This window comes from Formica exsecta, unplaced genomic scaffold (genome assembly GCF_003651465.1).
Source record: "Formica exsecta isolate Colony F162 unplaced genomic scaffold, ASM365146v1 scaffold11, whole genome shotgun sequence".
In the NCBI taxonomy this organism is placed as follows: domain Eukaryota; kingdom Metazoa; phylum Arthropoda; class Insecta; order Hymenoptera; family Formicidae; genus Formica; species Formica exsecta.
Genome location: NW_021848439.1, coordinates 329,126 through 351,177, shown reverse-complemented (window position 1 = coordinate 351,177; position 22,052 = coordinate 329,126). Strand labels below are relative to the sequence as shown.

The following is a 22,052-nucleotide window of genomic DNA, read 5'->3' as shown; positions in this document are numbered from 1 at the left end:
TCGCTCTCGAAGTATCCTGCACACATATGCGTAGCGACAAACAATCTCGGTTACGGATATCTGGGGCACCTTCAATAAATTACGAATCACGAACTACGCGGTCTTCAAAAATTTAAAGGTACACACAGTTCTTCTAAAATATTAACAAAATACACGAATTTTCCGTGACGTTCGATCAACGTCGACCGGTTTAGCTTATGTACTTCTATTTTCATTGAGTACTGTAGTTTCGACCAAGGCTGTACCCATGCGAACGAGCGACGTTGATACGGCCATTCAGCTACCATACGATGCTGCGTCGTAAATATGTCGCGAGATGGGGAACGCACACATTCTGCGAAACTTGTCGGGGACCTTTCTGTCGACTATAGAACGTCCGCTGTTGGCCTTCGGGCTTTTAATGGCCTCTTGGACGCGCGCTATTATCCGCTACAGCGGTGTACACTTTTGCGCGACTCGTAACCATGCCGTGCTTCGTACTCTCGAACTCGAACGCGTTTGTCATTTAGCGAGACGCACTTACGACACCTATTAGCGACTCTCTAATCGATTCCTCGCGATAAAACGGTCGGCGAATAGTGTTATCCGCTACCGCGCCACTACAATCCGATAATGAATGAATTTCCGGGACTCGCCGTTTGCGGAAACTCGAATTTTTTTCAGGAGATTGAAGAGACAAACAAAAGTGATATTTTTTTTCTTTCATTTTATCGATGTTTTTAATGGAAGAATATCGATAGGGATTACGAATCTCTTCACTATTCGCAAGCGCGCGTATATACTATAATAGCGAAAATATGTAAATTCTCAGATTTCAATATTAATAACGTGAATGGTATTATACATATATACATAGTGATAAATATTACAATCTATATTTCTCTATTTATGAGTGTTGGCTGTTTACCAATACTAAATTCCACGAAATACAAGCGGCAGAGCAGCGCATATACCATTTCTCGCATCGTCCGGAGAACGGAAAAATTGGACGCTGCCGTTCTACTTGGTGTTCAATTTACGCCTGTCAGGTGTAAATTGCACAGTTGCCGCGACGTGATTCTCCTCGAGCTGTTTTGTTTGAGACGAGTCTTCTTTGTGCTTTTACACGATGTAAGAGGCACGAATGCTATGTAATAAAAAGATCGACGTATGAAAAACGAGAAAATTGGTTAATGAAGAGTTTACCTTAAATTAACCGAATATAAATTGGACGTTTAACAGCGTAAACGAGACTCGAAAAGCACGCCTATTTCGCATTTTCTGTTTTATTAGAAATAAGACTTATGCTCACGCTAATGCGACGTAATAAGGAAGCGCGCAAGTGCAGTAACAAACTACTTTAAGTATCCATCGTGGAGATATTCGCCCGGCAATCTTACTTTGTATCTGCGCATACAAATTTAATATTAATTTTAAATTGACAAGGAGCGATGTCGAAAGTATACACAATTTACATTTGTTAATATCACGTGCAAGAGAGTCGCGCGCGTTTTTTTAACACGCCACCACCATTACTTTAATAGAGAAAAATCGCGGGATACAAGACTCATCGCGCAATATTGCGCGATAACGGGAAGCGAATTAAGTTTTCAGAGTAACAACGATGTTAAATATTAAATTACACGAAGTAATTTTGTTTTCTACCGCGATACCATAGGCGCTTCCGCGACGCGCGTATTTTATTCAGATTCAGCCAAAACTTCGACCGTAAATTGGCGTATAAGCGACTGTTATTTTTCTTATTTTCTTATGATATAACTATTAATACAGTTCCATCCAGTCCAGAAAAGAAATTCGCGAGCTCGTTCCATGGAAAATTTAAACAGAAACATCGCCGTACGTCGAGACATTTAATTAAATTTCCGACAGGAGACGCTCGCTCGAGAACAAACATTTTATAATTACTCTTTAATTCCAGTTCGCACATTAAATCGAGAGTAGTAATTTATAAAATACGTGATACTCTGATAAAAAACGAGCGGACTTTCGCGTGGCATTTTCGCTTGTTCGCGATTAAAAATTAGCTCTATAATAAAGAATAATTTTAGATATCAAAATAATCCTATCGTCGCGTGTCGCGTGCAATTTTTCATTATATATTAGATGCACAGTGAACATTTTTTTTTCTTTTGCTCTATATATATGCGTACATATGAGAGACCAGCATTGCGATATAAATACTAACAATACAAAGTTTGGAATACTGGTTTTAAAGTATCGTACCATTGTTCTCAATCGTACTGGAAATTGATAGCTCTGAATAAAAAGCTAAGTTTTCTATGACCCATTTCGTGGAAGCAACTTTCACGCTGCTTTTTACTTCGAGTCTCGCCTTCGTTGTCAACTTTTATCTGTAACTAAGGACAGAGTCATGCAGACAAAGTGTAGAGCACAAAGTAAAGAGCCGCGAAGTCATTTCGCAGAATAGTATGCGGAAATAAAAATATATACCAGATGTTTCATCTCAAAGTGAATGTTTCCAGCATCCAATTCCCGGTCGCTTTCCTCTCGCCCAAAGATAAAACCGAAACGGAATTAAATTAACTCGAAAATAATTTGTTCCGCGGCCACGTCACGGTAGGTTACAAGCGGTGTCGGGAGATCCTCGTCAGCTCGAGCGAATGCCCCAGGGAGCCGCGCTCGAAAACCCAGGCTCGATGGAACCCCATAATGCCGCATTAACGAACCACTCCGCGTCTTCTCATCGTGAGCGAGGGCTTCATCGCCGGGCCGTAAAACCATCAGACATCCGCGAGATATATAGGGTGTCCGCGAGGCTACCGTACCCTAGCGGAGCTATATAAATTGATTAAAGATAAATTCTTTTCAAAAATTTGACACTTGCCAAAGAAAAGAAAATATATGTAAGGCGGAAATAAAGCACAGAAAGCGGGATATCCAGCGGATTAAAGTTTAATGATATATATAGAGAAGCGTTCTTTTTATCGAACTTGCGATAAACATAAGCCGAGCTTCTTTTCGTTTCGCGTATTATTGGCCTTCAATTCTTATAAACCTTTCGAATCCCTTCAGCACGAAGAACGGTGGAAAGCAGATCCGGCGCAGCGCGATTTCAACGGTAAACGGATAGAAGAAGTTCCGTGTACACGAACAAATAAAAAGTATTTACGATCGTGTGCTGGAAACACATCCGGCGCGCGCGAAGCTGCGGGAGACACGAAAGGAGAGTTCGCCGAGCCGGCCAAGTAAGTTTCGCCTTCGACAACTTTTCCACGCCGTCGGATGTTCCGAAACGACGGGGATATGACACGTACGTACGTGCATGTGTGTATATAAGGGGCGGTGGTGCCCGTGTGTCCGTGTGTCCGTGGGTTCCTAAATCGACGCGGCGATTCGGAAGGGCGCGACCCTCTTTTTGTCGCGAGAAAAAATAAGACCAGAACGTGGCACGGCAATTTTTCGTAAGACGCGAGACCTTGGTAAATTCATTCCAAGACGGAGAAATATAGTCGCGCATACGAGAAACGACTGATAAATAAAATTAACCTTTCGCACTTTTGACCTGTTTCGCGAAAATTGCGGATATTGCGCGAAAAAGGTATCACACGTTTTCCCTCGTTATTGCGTTAGTATATAATATCGTTAGTATATCGTGTTTGAACTTTCGACCTCCGACACGGAATGCCATTCGACATCACGATGGAAAAAAGAAAGGAAGCATTATTAAAAAACGCCATACGTTCCTATTATTGCCTCACGACCCGCTAGTGCGCGTGTGCGCGCGCAATAATTTAACGAAAAAGAATAGCGCGGAAAAGTCGCCTCGTCTCGCATCTTATTTTTTTCACGAAGGATCATCTGTTTTCGGACTGTGCGCCATCAATCTCCGTAAACCCCGCGAATACACGCGAGCATGGCTGGATTTCTGTGAGGTAAGCTAGGGGCCAACCCCTGCAAAATCCACGAATTAAGAGGGTGCAATGTAGCGTGATGCTATAATATATTGCAAATAAATTACAGAAAAAAATTACATATAAATTTAATCATATTTTCCAAAAATAAATTAGTACGTCTAATTTAATCAATTAAATTGTTTAGAAAGTAACGTTCAATTTATGTTTTCATAAATATAAAATATATTTATGGATAGCATCAAATTTTAGAATGTTTGAAATACTTAACATATAAAAAACAGCTGCACGATATAGAAATAAAAATAAAATAAAAATAACGCAAACATTGCAATATTCGTATACCTTTCTTAGAAATACATATATCTGTATTAAAACTAAATTAAATAATATTTATTAAGATTTATATACAATAAATACAAACAGGACGCAAACTCGAATATTATCTCGAAATATTCAAATGCGCCAGAAGCAACAAGGAGCCAATGCTGCGCGACGTAAAATCGCGTATGCGATTTCGCCCCGTCGTCGCGGCGAATAGCTTCCGGATGTACATACATACGTATATACGTACAGGTATTTCAAACAGCAGTCGAATACACGTTCCGAGGCAGTTTTATCCCGCTCTGGTCGCGCCCGCCGTCGAAAATTCGGATGTGACTGCCAGACACGTAGGCTATTGATTGGCGGACACGACGGTGCGGTGCGGCGATATTTCGCGTGCGGAGAATCACGAGGAGAGCGCGAGGGAAAGGGCGAGGGGTCTCGATTTGACCCTCGTATGATAATACGACGGCAGGTAATTTCCGGATCCCGATACACGGGCAGAGTAATGGGAAAAACGGTAACCCTTCTGTCATATCCGTTATGGATTCATTCGATTCAACCTCTGTTTGTGCGCGCACCATTCTTGTCCGTGTCCGTGTGTGCGTTTATAAATATATGTATCGCACTCGGTATACACAATCGAGAGCGTTTTATGCGTTTCACGGGCGTTAACCATTCGTCGAGTGATTAAAGTATAATGCGTGTTTGCGACGGTCCGATGGGGACAATCCTGTCGCTTACCGAAAGCGCGATGATCCCTATGTAGAATAAGGTTATTTGTAATCCTGCTCTTAATTCGAAAAAATTCCCAATTTTATCCTGTTTATAATTTCAAAATTATTTAAAAAATTCTCTACGTAGAAATAAATAATTCTCTATTTTGATCTTTGATATACGATAATTTTTGTTAGAGAGATCCTTTAAACTAAAAACTTTATGTACCAAACTCGCGCGCAAAGTACTAAGTTTCTAACGTTTACGGATATCGTTCGAGATTAATGCAACGTTCTTCGAAGGAACTAACTGTAAAGTATTTTGCACCGCAAAAACATCAAACACGACGGCAGGCTAAGCTGAGAGAAATTAACGCTCGAAACAGTTATGTGCGTGCTCTCCCTCTCTCATTCTCTTCAACAGAGTGGTTGGTGAGTAATTTTTTAACGCTACGTATCCCACCGAAACGTCGTGACGTCGTGTGGAAATTTCAAAAGCCATGCGACATGCGCGTTTACCGCACGGCGACGCGTGCGTTTGTTGCGGTCCAATGAAAATCGCATTGCACGGCAAATTCAAAACACACATCCCTCGTCGGCCATGGGCGCGTTATCGGGAAAAACATAGGGAGTCTGGCAAGGGATGGGAATACGAGAAAAGAGGGATGTTAACTGAAACATAGAGAGAGGAAAACGGCAGACGGTCGACAGCCGCGGGTTACGAAGGGGCAGAAAAGAAGAGAGAGAGAGAGGGGGGGGGGGGTGATCCCGCGATAAAGAGGGAAGGGGAGGGGAAAGAGAGAGGAAGGAATACAAAAAGCACACGAGGGCAGGAAGGGCTCGGGACCCTTCTCTACGCATACGTAGGAGGGTGAAAAGAAGGGAAATGCCGGAGGAAAGAAGACCGCGAGCGAGCGCACAAGCGGGAGAGAAGAACACCGGCTTCAAAGAAGATAACGATCTTTGCTTACGTTAATTACCGTCTGACAAGGATGAACGACCGCCGGTAAGATTCCCATCAAATTGATTGTCCCGAGGAGGAGGAGGAGGCCGTGACTTCGGGCGATCATGGGTCGCGCGCGTCAGTCGACCGACCGGTCGAGCTGGCTCTGATAAATCATCTCTGATAAGTGTACGTATTAATCCGCGACTAAGGAAGAGAGAGGATGAATAAGCATAATTGCGAAGCGCACCGTGCGGTAATAGTAAAATAGGACGGTAAATCAGAAGTTGCGAGATCGTCTTGGGAGTAGCTAGATCGAACCGACTGGATATCTCTCGCGCGCGTCAGGACCGATAGATCGCTTCTGCCAGAGTTTCGAGATGGATGTGAGATAAGTCGGTCGAGTACCTTGAAGCTTCTTCGATTGTTGCCTCGAAAATGGCGCGGTAAGTCGCATAGCCGAGCAAAAAAATGTTCGCGAATGGCGTGAATATTAGATAAAACTTTCGATATCCTCCATCAATATTCATTATTTTGTAAAATAAATTGATGTAATAATTTTATTTTGTATATAGAAAATTGATATTAAATCTATAATTTTAATTCTAAAATACAGTATATATCTTGGATTGAGAATCAGTAATCAAAAGATAGATCTCGTAGATTGAAAAGCAGAGTATATTTATAAAATATTTCAATAATATAAATAGTTATTTGTATCAAAATTCATGATTTATCAGAATTTAAAAAAAAAAAAAAGCGTTTTAGATATTTGATTATATTAATATAAATCTGGATATACAGATTATTCTTTATGCATTATTTCAGTTTATAACAAATTTGAACACACATGAATGAACAATGATTTATGAAAGTATTACGAAAAGATACCTCGACAATATATTTTTATAGCTTACTCGGGGCTCGTCACCAAGAGAATTAGATTACTTCGAATTAATATAAATAAATTGCCGTCGCGCAGCGCAACGCTCGGGTGCAAAGCTTTTGCAAAATAAAAGGCAGCCGTGACGAGAAAACCGTAATAGCTCGCGGTTGAGTTATTCTATAGTTGAATATGACAAGGCTGCTCCGGACAGCAGCCGAAGGGTAGGAATGGGGAGAGGGCAACTATGAGATAAAATGGCTTGCTTGAAAAAAAAAAAGAAGAATGAAACTGGGTCGATCGAACAAGCCATTGGCTTTCGTAAATAATACCAGGGTCCCGCAAAAGTTCCAGTCTTCCTCCTAATAGGCAAATAGTTGCAAATATTTTGTAATTACGTCGTTTCGCGAACCGTTTCGCGACGGTAATCAAATTGTGAAACTCTTAATTGTGTCGCTACAAGTAGACTTTACGGCTCTGGTCGGTTTCCTTTGTTCCTTATCTCAACTGGAATTTTATACGGAGCTAATTAGATTATGATAAATTTTTAATGGGACGCCTCACGATACGTAAATGCGCAAACGAACGAAGAGGATGGCGGTCGGTATGTTTGTAAGAATAAGAGATATCATTATGCGAATAATTTCTCCAACCTGCAACAGCAGTAGTAGCAGCAGCAGCAGCAGCAGCAACTCACGTGAGGTATTTATTGCGATGCGCCGTGCGGCAACGAACGGTATCTACAGAGTACGCGAGGTATATAGTAACTGTTACAACCTCGTAGCGAATACAATAACGAGGAAACGCTTAGCCGCAAAACAAAGACGCTCGGTGTTACAACAAATTATCCGCCCGTTGCGCGCGTCGAGAAAAGAAGCATCACAGTTACTATGCCAATGTATACGGTTACCGCTACCGGTGATTTTTGTACACAACGTCATTTCTCTATGGTATTTGTACTTTAAAAATGAAAAAAAACTGGTAATGTTACTGAAAGACATGACGCTGGATTTGCATGATGCAGACTTTCATGTAATTAAGAAACTAAGAAAATATTGTATGCTTCGTGTACGCTTCGAAAGAGATTTTTATTGTGAAAAAGAGCTAAATCTCTTTGTCTTTAAATAAAATCGATAAACAGATATCCGCAGATTTTATTAACCAGATAGGTAATAAATTTACTTAGAAGGAAATTTTGACTTGAAATCGAGACCATGTCGCGCTGAAAATATTATCCGCGAAATTACGGTTGCGAAATTATTTTCAAGTGTAACGGAGGTGAATCGAACGCCTACTTATTTACGAGCACGTTCGATATTTTCCACCTTATCGGCGAATCATCTTATACCCGGCAGTTCCACGACGCAGGTGTAGCTCGGTAATGATCGGCACCATTTCCGTAACCGCAACGTTTCCTCTTTCTTCTTGTTGCAGCGAGAAGTTTGCCTCAGCCTTCCTTTTGCGGTAATCGCGGGACATTTACGATTGCGCAAATATGTCGCGTTAACTTTTCTCGCCACATCTCATCCTCGCTTCTTTATTTTCTTATTCTCCCATCGCATACACAATGCATTCTTCCTCACGTTGATATATTGCAAGTCTCATATAATCCTCAGACAAATGATATTCAGAATCGCAGAGAACCATATTTAATATTAATCCTAGAGTTATCTGTTGATAAATTAAATGCATAAAATCTGTTGATAAATAAAATGTTATCGTTATGTACTAGACAAAAATTTTTCGGACGCGCCAAGAATCTGGTGACTACTATAATATTATATACGATGATGGAAATGAAAATATTTTGCCTGCGCAGATTTTAGCATTCGCGATCTTACAAATATGTCGCGTTAACATTCAACCACGTTCTACGTCGCGCTCTTTGTCTCTGTCTGCGCGGAGGTTCTGTGTGGCAGCAGCAACAACTGTAGGAACGAACAAAGGAACAAAACCGTAAAACCCCCATGCACACAAACGGCGGCTTCACAATCTACGTCGAATCTTGAAAGAGGAGAGGGAGAACAGGGAACGAGAGGGCCGGAAGTGACGTCGGAGATCGGCAAAACACGACGGTTGTTGAATCCAGAAAGAAAACGGACCTTCAGGCTATTTCAAAATCCTCGCGCGCAATCGGATTCAGAGCAAAACACGACGAGATTAAATCTGAGGGGAAATGTGTCGATGTCTATCATTTGACGTTTTCGGATCGATTCGGTAAAACATTTAATCGTGCGAATACGGAGAGCAAAGATATTCCTTTCAAATGTGTGTATAAACGAATTCAAAGATATTTCTCTTATTACAGAATATTATAAACCCATAATAAAAATCCATGAAATATGCAATATTTGCAGAAGATAATCTCAACGAATAATAAATACAATACTCCAAATATTCTCTATTTTATATATAGAAAGAAAGCAATTAACTTTTTGTAATAAAATGCTGAAAATATATTTTCAGAGAATGTCCTTCTTTCTCCTAATTATTTTATCGATCCTATAAATACGAAAAAATATAAAAAAGTCGAAATAAATAATATAGCTCATCGATAAATTATTGAAGACACGATTGCGAAGTAGCTCAAAATAACTGGGTAGTGACCTCGACTATTAAAATATACCACGAATTTCACATCATTGCAAAATAAAGAACGTGTTGGTCGAGTACCAGATTAATTTATTTGAGGCATTTGCCATGTCTATTATTAGCCGCAAAAACCGATATATGACCGTGATATCGCGCTTGTGTAAATTACAAAAATTACATTCGATTATCTTGTAATCAAGTGGACATCGAGTAAGCCTAATTACCGACGCAAAGCGGAAGATATTAGGAACGCGTAATTACGCGCGCACGATAGCCCTCGCTTCGCGACGGCGACGCGTTATCTCGCAGTCGTGATTAATAGACACGAGCGAACAGATATGCAATGTCCCCTCTCCTCGTGTCGTGTAACGACATTCTTCCAATTTCGAGCCAATTACTCGGTCTCTCGCCGCGGAACAGCCACGCGTAATCTCGGAAAACTGTTTTACATCGTAAAATGCTGACTTTTATCAACGTGGCGTGCATCGCGCTGCACGAGATGCGCTATAATCAGGTATCTGTGCGCGCTGATCCCTAGGTCCGCGGGTTAAGTGTAACGTTGGGCTTGGCGTGCGACGCGCTTTTTCTTCCGTATATAGCCTAATGTCTTCCAGAAGGTGGCACGAAACGACTCGCGTTTACATAATCCTCCTATCCGCCAGAAGAGCGAAAAGAATGCGAACGTGAAAAGGACGTGCTGATGAAAATCTCTTTCGGTATTCATACAATGTACAACCATAATAATTTCGTGATATGAATAGGTAGAATCGCAATATATATATATTCCGAATTTAAACGGTATCAATACACGCGATAATTACGTCATAGCGTCGACTCTAAATTGTTAAATTACGCAACAATTCATCAGCGAGAATGTTGTAATGTTTCGATGAAATTTTTATTCGTATCGCATCATGTTCTGTCAACTGTAAATTAGCTAAATTGACGAGTACAATTGACAAAAGAGAAATCTATATCAATTTGAATTTTAACGAATAAACTTTCAACGTTAAATAGATACGTAAAATTCTGTCGCAGTATATCCCCGCAAATTTTTTTGAAATTGCATAATGAACTGAATGAGGCAAATGTACATATATACTCTCGGTGTTTTATCTTTTAATATTGATATCTCTATATTTACTATTTCTTCCCATTCTCCTTGATTCCAATCCCAATGCCTACGATCGAGGAAACGATACGATATTTGCGAGACACTCTGTATATTATAGCCATCGCACGAGCACCTGTACGTGCCGCCAACAACCGGGCGTGTATGCTTCCGTCACGCGCGTATAGTAACGTTTCCAAGCTAGGGGGGGGCTTGCGCCCTGGCCTGTGCCTGGCGAAGGTATCGCGATGATAATCGCGCGCCGGGTGAGTCCAGGGCGGACGATAAAATCCACCGCCTAATGCATGGCCGGACGGTTATCCGCGCGGCCGGAATTACCGGAGAGCACGCACTGACAGTGACACTGTCGCGCGCACGGAAAGCACACCGAATTTAATAACCGGACGCCACTTCAACCTCGAACGAGAGGCCCAGGGCGCTTTCATCGCGGCTCGTATTAATTGCGATTAGGGACGCGACAGTCAGTGACACGTAATTCGAAGAAAGTAATAATCTAAAGAGCGCATCGCGTCGTGGGAAATCCGCGCAAAGTGTCTCGCGGGAGTCTCGCCGGAGGATTATTAAGATGATAATTACCGAAAGCCAGAGAGTTGTCAAGATGACATGCTCAAGCCTTAATGACACAGGCCAGACTATAATTAGCGATATGACTTTAAGATAAATAATGCTCTGAGATAATAATGAGAGAAAGAGAGAGTGTGCATCACATCTCAGCTAGATATAATTAAAATGTTTCGAACGACTCTTTGTAATATTCGTAAATTTACATGCTAATATTTCTTAAAAAGAGCTCGTAAAAAATCAATGTTATCAGAAGCTATTTATGAAAAATTTATTTTTTTGTGATCTTAATGTGTACATAATAATATGCGATTCACACCTTGTATTACTCATCAAAAATTTTGTGGTTTGATTTTGATGTAAAAAAAAGTATTAAGTAATTTTAAAAGAATTTGTAAAATTTTGCAACTATAATGATTACAATTTTAAAGATGTTACTATCGTATTATTACGATAATAATTGCTAAACGACTATAGATGCTTATAACGCGACTATAGTTATAAATCATATAACACGCGCGATTCCACAACAACATTACAACGTCCTTACTTGTTTTATGTTTGAAATGCAATTAGAAATCTTAATTAACGTTATACGATTTCTTTATCTCTTTCGAAATATTGATAGCAATAATTGTGTACAAAGAGTACTAAATTCTCCGATGTAAACGATGTAACTTCCATCGAGCAACACGACGCGATGTTTAATGCGAGAGCGATGGGCGTGCACAAATGGAATTAATGCAAATTAAAATTATATTTCAGATATCTTATATACATTTAACAGAGAACAAAACCAGAATCACGCCGGACCAAAATTATGCAATAATATTGCAGAAAGATAATTATGAACGAATTAAACAAATGAAATACGAGGCAACATCTGTAATGAATTTTAAATAACTGAACTATATACTGAACCCCCCCCCCCCCTCCCCCCAATATAATCAATAGCAACGATATGCTGGTATGCGTCGCATAAATAGCGAATATTTCAATGCAAAATCAAAATTGGTCATTCTTGATCTTCCTTTCCCTCTGAAAAATCTATATAATGATATTATTCGCAGTTTTTTTTTTCTATTTGAAATAGACGACCGACTTAGATATTTCGTTTATATATGTTTCTTTGTATAGATGTTTCGTACGTTAAAATTATCAAGTTAAAATTCAATGGTCAGGTATACAAATATTCATCATTTGGGTCATTTAATACAGGCTAATCTCATTAACTACTGTATAATTAAATTGATAATATCATGATACGACGAAAGAAATGATTCATCTCTAGTGTATAGTATTCTTATAAATTTATTCATATATTTATAATTGCGAGAGTGAGTATATTCTCGTCTCTTTTATTCTTTCGTTTATCTTTATACCGGATAACCGTAATAATCATTTGTCCGTTCGTAAATCCGACTGCGACGTATTACCAGCAACTAATCATGTTACCGGCAACAAGCAATTTTATAGTCCCCGCGTATCGCGTCGCGAACAAATAACCATGGAAGAACGCGCGATAATTGGAACGGTATAGTAGCACCGGTCAACTCGCGTCATAACAAATTCATGTCGCGTTTCCGCCAGAATGACGAAGTAAGTTGCGGGGGAAGGCACGCGCGCGATTTATACGCGAAGTATCCGCGAAATTATTAATGCACGTCGCGCTACGACGCCGACGAGGGATCGTGTGTACTCTTTTTATCGAGCGGTTTATTCAGGTAAATAACCCGGCGAACTCCCTTCGGGAAAAGGAAGGACAGAGGAAACAAGATAGAGAGACTGACGAGAGAGAGTGTGCTTAGACCATCGATGCAGATCGACGCTGCCTGCGAACTTTCGATAAGGGCGCCGAAGACCCGCCGTGGCCAAAGGACGTTTTCTTCCGCCCTTTGCATTTCATCCCCATCGAGAGGTGATATTTGAATTACCTTGGGATATTCAACGAAATAAACGAAAAAACAGTCACATCGCTAAACGTCTTTATTTGACGCTTCCATGATTTTCATTTTGTTTGCTATTGAATCCATTGTATTAAAAAAAAAAAAAAAAAAAAAAAAAAAATGAGTAAAAGTTTATAAATAAATTCTAATTATACATGTATTATTCAAAAATTACTTTATACGATTATATCAGATATATGACGATATTAATAATAAAACAAGGAAGCGCAAACAATCGGTGTTGCATGATAATTTACGTATTTTATCGCAAAAATGTTAGTTTCATTTAGAATCCTTGAATCCTTTCTAATCTCGTAGATCGATTTTCAGATTGCATAATTAATTTTTAGCTGATTCTATTTTGCAATAGGCGCCATCGTTGCGATGGCGATTTTGCAGAGGCAATTCTGCTAGGCGGTATATCGACCGGTCGCACGGCGCCATCTTTCATTCAGGAGGAACCGAGCAAAAGTCAATACACGCTGTCGCCGATACGCGAGGGCTCACAACCGCTCGCCAGGAAAATCACATTAGCGATGTTTCGGTAATCGCTTTTATATCCGGCGCGCCGTGATTGACGGCGTCGACGGAATCCGCTTTCATGCCGTGTCGTATCACCGCGGGGATCCGCTCTCCCGGAGGAAAAATCTGGGAGCGCGATCGCGTCATTCTGTGGACATAATACCGGTCGAATGCCTTGTCCGTCGTATCGTTTATAACCGAAAGAATTACAAGAACAGCGCCTCGATCGATGAGGCTACATCGGCGATGTGCATTTTTTAATAGAGTTTCCGACGTCAAACGATTTGACGTATTTTAACTATGGTCGAATAATGTTTCAAAATCGTGCTATATGTAACGTTCGATATATTCCGGCCGTATATTTCATCTATGACCGCTCTAAATTGAAGCTTTGCGATTATTTTGAAATTATTTCTCTGCCGTATTGCATATAGAATTATAAAAAAAAAAAAGTTTGGTTACAAAAATGTAAATATATATTATACATATTGGTTACAAAAATGTAAATATATAATGTTATACATATTTCATCTCATAAAATGAATCATTTTATAGAAAAATATTTCATTTTGTTACAGATACATGTGTTAACGAGTGATATATTAAAATTATGTTAGTTATGTATACATTTATCGTAAATATCGTACCGATTTTCCAATTTTGCAACTGCAAAACACATCTTTCTATTGTATATTCATGCATACTTCATCTGTGATTCCACGTGATTCTCGCTTTCTATTCCGCTTTCCTCTCACTTCTCCGTTCGTCTCTATCTGTTTGCAATATGATCTTTGGTATACAATTCAGCCATCGCATGACGCGTAATTGAAGCGCGAAAAAGAGCGCCGTTCGCGAAAATCACATTACCGAGGTTTCAACAATCGCAATTTCTGTCCGTTCTTCGTGATTGACGGCGCCGATGCAATCAGCATCCGTGGCCTTTCATGTCGCCGAAGACACCGTGATACGAGATAAAAATTAGAGTATAGACTAACGGACAGAGTATAGACTAACGAACGATCGTGATTAAACGTCGCGCGGTTATATTTGCATCCCTTCACAACAATTTGCTCATAAATAAAAATTTTATTATTCTTGTATGGTGAGACATACGCAACTTTCTTGAATATCATTAATAAGAACGTACTAAGTAAATTATAATCCTTTTATTAATCATATGTAATTCAAAAACTGTCAATATTCTTTAATATTGAAAATCAACGTTTTATATTTGCCTTTTGTTTTTATTCGAATGAGAAGACAAATATAATATGCAGTTTTGTATAGAATAGCCGATATACATACAAAAATCGGGTTCATTGGAATTAATTTAGCGAACGAAAAGACTCGATTGGTTGCACGACGAGCGAAAAATAATAACGACGATCTATATAAAGTATATATCGAGGAAAAAAGTGAACGGGAAAATCATTGAAATAAATAACGGTCCGTTTAATGATCGCGATGGTCCAGTTAACAGCAATCGCAATTGGAAGCTCGATATCTCGAGCTTTCGAAATACGACGATAGATATATATACGAATCTTTATGGACAATAGAAAGTATCGCGGTCGACAGAGGAGAACGCCTTATCGACTTTGCCTTCTTGTTGTCTCGGCTCTGTCACTGACATGCGACCGTATTGCAAGTAACGTGCATATCGGGGTAACTGAATGGCAACGGAAGAGAATCACATTAGTGAAGTTTCGGTAATCCCTTTTATGTCCATTGACTGTGATTGACGCTGTCGGCGATCGACCTTTTTCGTGTCACCGGTCGTCGGTGGCCGGTGCTCCGGATCGAGGAGGGAAAAAAAAAATTAGACAGCCGGTCGACCAGCTTTCCACCAAGCTCGTTCGTTAATTCGCTCGTTCGCGGTGAAACAGCCGCGACAAAACAAACACGATTAAAGCGTCATTGCGCCGCGCGCGCGCGCACGTGATGTAAATTCATATTTGCCTATAAATATAACACGCGAGCACCGGACATTTATCTATCCGCACGGGTATATCAAGCGAGAGAAGCTGGTTATTATATCCGATAATATAACTCTCGCTGCTACCTAAATTAGTATATTTCAGAACAACGAATGTCGCATGAAAATAAAGGGAAATGTATGTCAAAATGTGGAACAAATTTAAAATAATAAAATGATTTAATAAATAATTTTGAAAAATCTCTTGAGAAATTAAAAAAGCATTTATTATGAAAAACCCGTCAATTTCTTACAGATATTAATCTTTTTTGAGAAAACTAATGCAAAACCGGATATTTATCTGTCTGAAAAATTTCGAATACTTTCGTAATTTACAACATTTATTTTATATGCGACTCGCGTCAATAAAACGAAGCATTGCGTGTAATCAGTTTGTCACGATTAAACAAATCCGGTGTGTAGAATCGAGAACGGAGCATGTAACGTTCCGCGAGGGGCTCACGAAGTGCTTAAAGGTTAACGAGGTAGCGTATCCACTTTATTTTTCCACTTCCTTTTACACGTATCCGTTGTATTACCGGCGGCCATTGCACGACCGGCCGGATCTCGTGTACATACCCAGCCCGGCGAGTCGACGTGCCTCGAAATCAAAGACTGGAAAAACACGTCAGCAAACTTTCGATAATCGCTTTTACGCGTCGGTCGATCGTAATTCGCGCGTCCCGGCTGGAGTGCGGTATCGATTCTCATAAGCTTTTTCGCATCGGCTTAAGAACGGATCGGTCAGCAAGAAATGTCGGTCGGCGGCGACGATCGTAGTCGAATATCGGAAACGATCCGACCGATATCTTTGTGGGTTACGCTCTCGCGCGAGTCGATAACTGTAGTATCTGTATAGATAACGAGAAATTGTCACCCTTGACATAACGGCCGTTGGTTCTTACCGTGCGTCGCGTTCTTTATTATGTCCAATTAAGAAAAGTCGGTAGCGAAACTTAAAACCGCGCTGGCTTTTACATCGTTCCGAGAAACGTAGAGTTAACGAATGTGAATGCCCATCGCGAAAAAATTAAACGTGGCAAGCGAAAAAATACATCATGCCGGCTCATGTAATACTTCAATGGTTTGAATAATGCAGTTATTAAAATTAGCGTGTTTCTAAAGCTGAGAATTTTAATGTAGAAGGAGAGAAAGAGAGAGAGAGACGAGGCGCTAAATCCTTCCTTCTGTTTTTCGAGGCGAATATAATCGTCGCTGTGTGCATTCAGCCAACCAAACTGTCGAGCACGCGCGCAGTCGAATCCGCTTTTACCGCTGCGGCGCAACCAAGAAATAATTAAATGCGATTTACTTTGGTCTCTGTATAAACGCGCCTTTGCGTGGCGATCAATTTTTCAAGAGATATACTAGCCCGTTACGTCTATTTCATCTTTCGGGCTCTATTCATCGTGCCATTAAACATATTTGCACGCTGCATTTAGTGTCCTAAAATCCTGGATTTGCTGTTAAATTTGACATCGATTTTCCTTTGATAAAAATGTCCCGATGCAACAAAAGTTTGTAGATTAAAAATGATTAAAAATAATAACTGGCTTTATCGCAATGTTAACTTTTAGATTGCAGGCTATTTAAACAATACAAATTTCAGTTTCTCCTTTAAGCCGTTGTTGATCAACGTATATAATTACGGCGTTCGAAATATTTAAAATCTCTATTATTTGCTAATACTAAAGCACTTAATCTTCATTTTCGAAAGAATGTCGCAAGATATAATTAATTTTAATAATCAGCCTAATAACATAAAAAATTATTGAAATTAAATAGGCATCTCTCAAACGGCAGAAAAATTGATTATTAAAATATATTATTAAACAAATAAAATTTTTTTTATTAATCAAATATTCACGAAATAGTTTAAGAAAAAATAAATATAAAATTGGTTAAAAAAGTTTATAACTGAATTAAGCTCGGCAATTCTAGAACACCCTATATATTGATAAGTCCTGTCGATGCACTGAACGTCTTGCTTCTTTTCGATGACATCGCCTTGAACGAGCGTCGCGTTTCTCGCCTGAGAGAGAACTCGGTCAGTAGCTGGCTGCGACCGGATGTCAATGGCAATTTTTCCGGCAGTGATATACGGGACAACCTCGATATTCCGGGCGGCGCCTGGCTGGAAGAGCAGGCTTTTCACGTAATGGGGAAACCGAGGAGTTCAATTAAATACCGATCCTGGAGCGCCGAGCTATCTAAAGTCGAGATAACAAGGGTCGAGGGGCAAGGATATGACAGAAAAGCCGGAAGGAATATAACGTGGGACACAACGCTATCGGAAAATGCCATAACGGAAGGAAATGAGTGTAGAATTTCAGACGAGAATCGATAATCTGACTCAAGTAGATTTATCACCGTGTAAAACGACAGTCTAAATAAATGTTATTAGCGATTCAAAAGATAATCGCAATATGTCACATTATCGCAAATCGAGTGATTGGATTTGTAGAAAGCATTCTAACAATAAGTCAACTTTTTTTACTACATATGTATCATTCTACAACTAATTGACCAGAATATCTTTTTACTAAACATTACTCAAGTATAATTCAACATTTTCCGATCAATTAATTGCAGAGTGTGTTCAGAATATGTTCCTGGATGGGATATCTATGTGCGGCGTATATATTAAAATGTGTATTTAATTTAATTTTCGAGCGTTTAGCGCTCGGATCGTTCGCTTCTCGGCACTCGAGCCGATTTTTTAATCCGGCTTTTCAAATGCACCGCTGCGCGTTTAACGCGGTCGTGCACCTCACGGGTCGAGTTTTACTATATCCGCGCGATGCCGGCTACTGACGTGCAGTGGAAATGCAGGTGACACGTGTACGGCGGCGATGGTGGTGGCGGCGGCGGTGGCTAGCCACCACAATGCGGAGTGTGTGTGTGTGCGTGTGTGTATATGTGTATGTACGCGGCGCGTGTATCTGTGGGCGTTCGCGCGCACAATCGGACACCTGTGCGGTCGCACAGAAAATGACCGTAATTCGAGTCATTATTCTCGTTCTAAAAAAGGAGCCTCTCTCTCTCTCTCTTTCTCGATCGAGAACGTCCCGACACTTCCGGTTGCGGCGAGCTTTCCGCTCCGCTGCCCGATCGTGCACGGACGGGACGGAATGAATTGGAGATCGATGCTTTTTCACGAGGGCTTTCCGGGGGATTAGGTGGTTTCTGCTGACTGAGACTCGAGATCCTCAGGCGATAACGAAGGATCGAATGTATTTGGGTCGACGGGGTAACGCGGCTTGCTTCAAGATGAATGGCTCGAGGTGAAACTAATAAGGAAGTTTATCATAGTTTTATCTTCACGAGAGAAATATAATCGAGAAAAATATTTTTGCGATATATAGTTTCACGAAAGATAATATAACATTAATTTTTATTCCATAAAGCAACAATGTATCTGTTCCTTTAGAGGACAATTTTCATCGTATTCACACACACACAAATAAAATTACATATCTCACTCTATCTCGTATTTAATGAAATTATATCTAACAAAATTATAAAATTAAGCTTTTCCAATTATGTGAGTTAGTTAGTTTTGAAATATCTTTGGGACGATATTATATGAGAGATATATTACGTTATAATATTTTACATCATTATTAGAAATAGTTTGAAATGTAGCTAATAAACATAATACATATAATAATTGAAAACTAAATTACATAAAATTTAATAACGTATAAATTATATCACGATATACTTTATGCATGCCTAATAGAGCAAAAGGATTTAATATAACGGATGTTCGTAATATTTTCGTAAAAAGTTTCCACTTATCGATCTTCTTAATAAAACGATATTTTCTTCGTTAAGCCAACGTCGTATCGTCTTTTTCGAAGAGTTTCCAATATTCCTCGCTAATCTCGCGTGATTTTTTATCCGCGCTTAAAGATTGGCTTCGTAAAGGGTTAATCGCCACTATTAACCGTAACCATAAGCTCGGGGCTTAACCCCCGACCTGTCTCCGAACGTTGCTTCTCTTTAATGTGTCGGAAGTCTTGCCAAGACTCGGATAACGAAGGAGCGCGGTTAAGCGGCGAAAAAGCAGCTTAACCTCCTCGCTTCTCGGCCATTTATTTCTTGATGACGCCTCATCGCGCGATCGAACGATAACTTTCGTCACCCAGAACGACGATAAGAAGCGACGCTAAACAAAAGCGAAAACGAGATAACGAAATGTTCAGGCGACGAAAAATTCAAAATGGGCTGTCGTAGTCGCTTTTGTCGACGTCGGTCCCGTCGTCATCATTATTGCAATTGTCATTGTTGCGTGGACAAAGTTTCATTTCACGAATTAAATTGAATAAAAACGAATCTTTGTATATCGTTGCTCTTATTTCTGTTTTCGCATCGTGAATAAATCGTGCAAATAATCCGCAAAGCGACTTTATAAAAAATTCAATATATATCTCGGTAAATTCGCAACGTTCATACGAAAGTAAAAAGAAAATAGAAAAAAATAGCGTAAGCGGCAAATACAGCGATTCAAGCTAACCATGGCGCATTTAGTGATACTGATCGATACTGGAGGAACCAAAAAGTATCAAGAGAGTCCAGGAAACTCGGGAAGAGGCGCGATAAATCTGTTTTCACGAGATCATCGAAATTCTGCGGACGTAGGGCGTAAGGGGAACACGCACAGAGAGAAAGAGAAGACAGAGAGACAGAGAGAAGCTGAGAGGAATCGAAAGCAGATGGGGATTGACTGACTCGTGTCTTCGAGGCTTTGGCGCAAAGGGCGCCGGTCGGATCTTTCGACGAGACTGGCGCAAAGGGTCTTACGCACGCACGCACCAACATTGGGAGTCACGCGCACACAAATACAAACATGCAGCGCACATATACAAACAGGAGCGCCGGACAAGCCGTGTTAGGGAACAGTAGCTCTATTGTTACGGGTATTATTTGCCGCTAATCAGAACGGGCGGTCGACTCGGGTGCGGCTGTATAGGTTTTCAAGCTTGTGTTGCGTGCAACGCGTGCGATACGCAACGGTGTGTGCGTGCGCAGGGAAGAGAGAGAGAGAGAGAGAGAGAGAGAGGCGGGACGAGGCTCTTCGTTGAACGCACCACCATCGAGAATGAGACACACCACCAGCCTGATAGAGAGAGAGAGAGAGAGAGAGAGAGAGACGCGGCGGGGCGGGACGAGGCTCTTCGTTGAACGCACCACCATCGAGAATGAGACACACCACCAGCCTGATTGCAGACCCCGCCGACGTCGTCGGCACACCACGCCCTGACCCACGAGATTTTCAAGATACCCGGCACACGACCCACAAGCCCCACACTTTATGCGGGGTCAACCAACTCGACCCCTCGCCGTTACGAGCGTGATATCGATACAACGGCGTAATGGGTGCGGCGGCGCGCCAAAACTTTCTTATGGCGGTGACGGTATTTAAATACGGATAAGAAGACGAAAGATTGGAAAAAGCGTTCGTTATATTCTCAGGACAAAGTTTTTTTTTTTAAAGAAATCTACGTAAATAAATACAACGTGTCTCAATATCGCGTACGTTGCCTCAAGTAAATGATAGCAAAAGCTAAACAACAAAAAAATGGCCACTTGCTTCAACATCGGAACAATTTTGAATTAAAAGTAAATAAAAATTAAATAATGTTAGCAGGAGAGTTGAAAAATAGACTATTGAAAAATTTTTCTTATAGAAATCTGCATGTAGATAAGAGAAATTTGCATTTAATTTCGAATGAACTTTACTTTGACAGAAACGTAATTTCAGGCTCTCAATTACCAAGATGTTTAATTTTGAAACGAAATATTATGTCTTGAAAGATTTTTATTAAGATAAAAAATCGACTTTAAGTTGAACGAAGCCATGTATAGTCGAGGAAGAAAAGATACATTAAGCGTATTAAATCAAGTATCAGATATTAAATATCCGATAAAGATTCATTCAAATAAGAAATATTGTTAGACGCATGATAAAGTATCGCACATAATTTTTTAATTTTGTTGTAGAAAATGCATAATATAATAAGGGAGAGAAAAAGGCAGAAAGAAAACGATAGAGAAAAAGTGTAAAAATGAAAACTCACCCGTGTCGATGAAAGCGAGAGCTCGGTGCTGCGTTGACGATGCTCCAGCAACTCGTAGCTTTGCCGGCAGCTTTTCTGCAATAACAAAATTCGCGATTAGTTTGGATTGGTCGCCACAGACCATCGATTCAATACTTAAGCTTCCACGGATGTTTGTTCTGGACAATAATCGTTCGCAACGTATGACTCGTGGTTGAGCTTATAGAACGAGCTACGACCGAAAAACCGAAACTCTATATTTTGCCTCTGAAGCCAGAGAATTTGTACGCCAAGTATCACATTTCATACACTCAATGCTAGAATTATTTTATTTATTAAAAAAAAAAAAAAATATGGGCATGCAACTTTAAATGCATCTATAATTCATAATTGATCATTATTGACGAAGCGTAGTTTCGTGAATTTTTGATTATTCGTACATCAATTACTCTAATATTAATATTTCATTATAATATTAATTATATTTAACATCAACAATGTAATACTAATTACATATCTAATAT

The 22,052-nt window shown here is 40.0% G+C and overlaps 1 protein-coding gene across 2 annotated transcripts in view; it reads right to left on the bottom strand.

Moving 5' to 3' along the window:
- The window catches only part of LOC115236181 (insulin-like growth factor-binding protein complex acid labile subunit), a 221,728-nt gene that overhangs the window by 133,321 nt on the left and 66,355 nt on the right, over positions 1–22,052 (bottom strand). For both annotated transcript variants that reach the window (XM_029808480.1, XM_029808472.1), the window contains exon 2: positions 21,550–21,624. In XM_029808480.1, the coding sequence (XP_029664340.1) occupies positions 21,550–21,624 (75 nt within the window). The remainder of the gene's footprint in view (positions 1–21,549; positions 21,625–22,052) is intronic.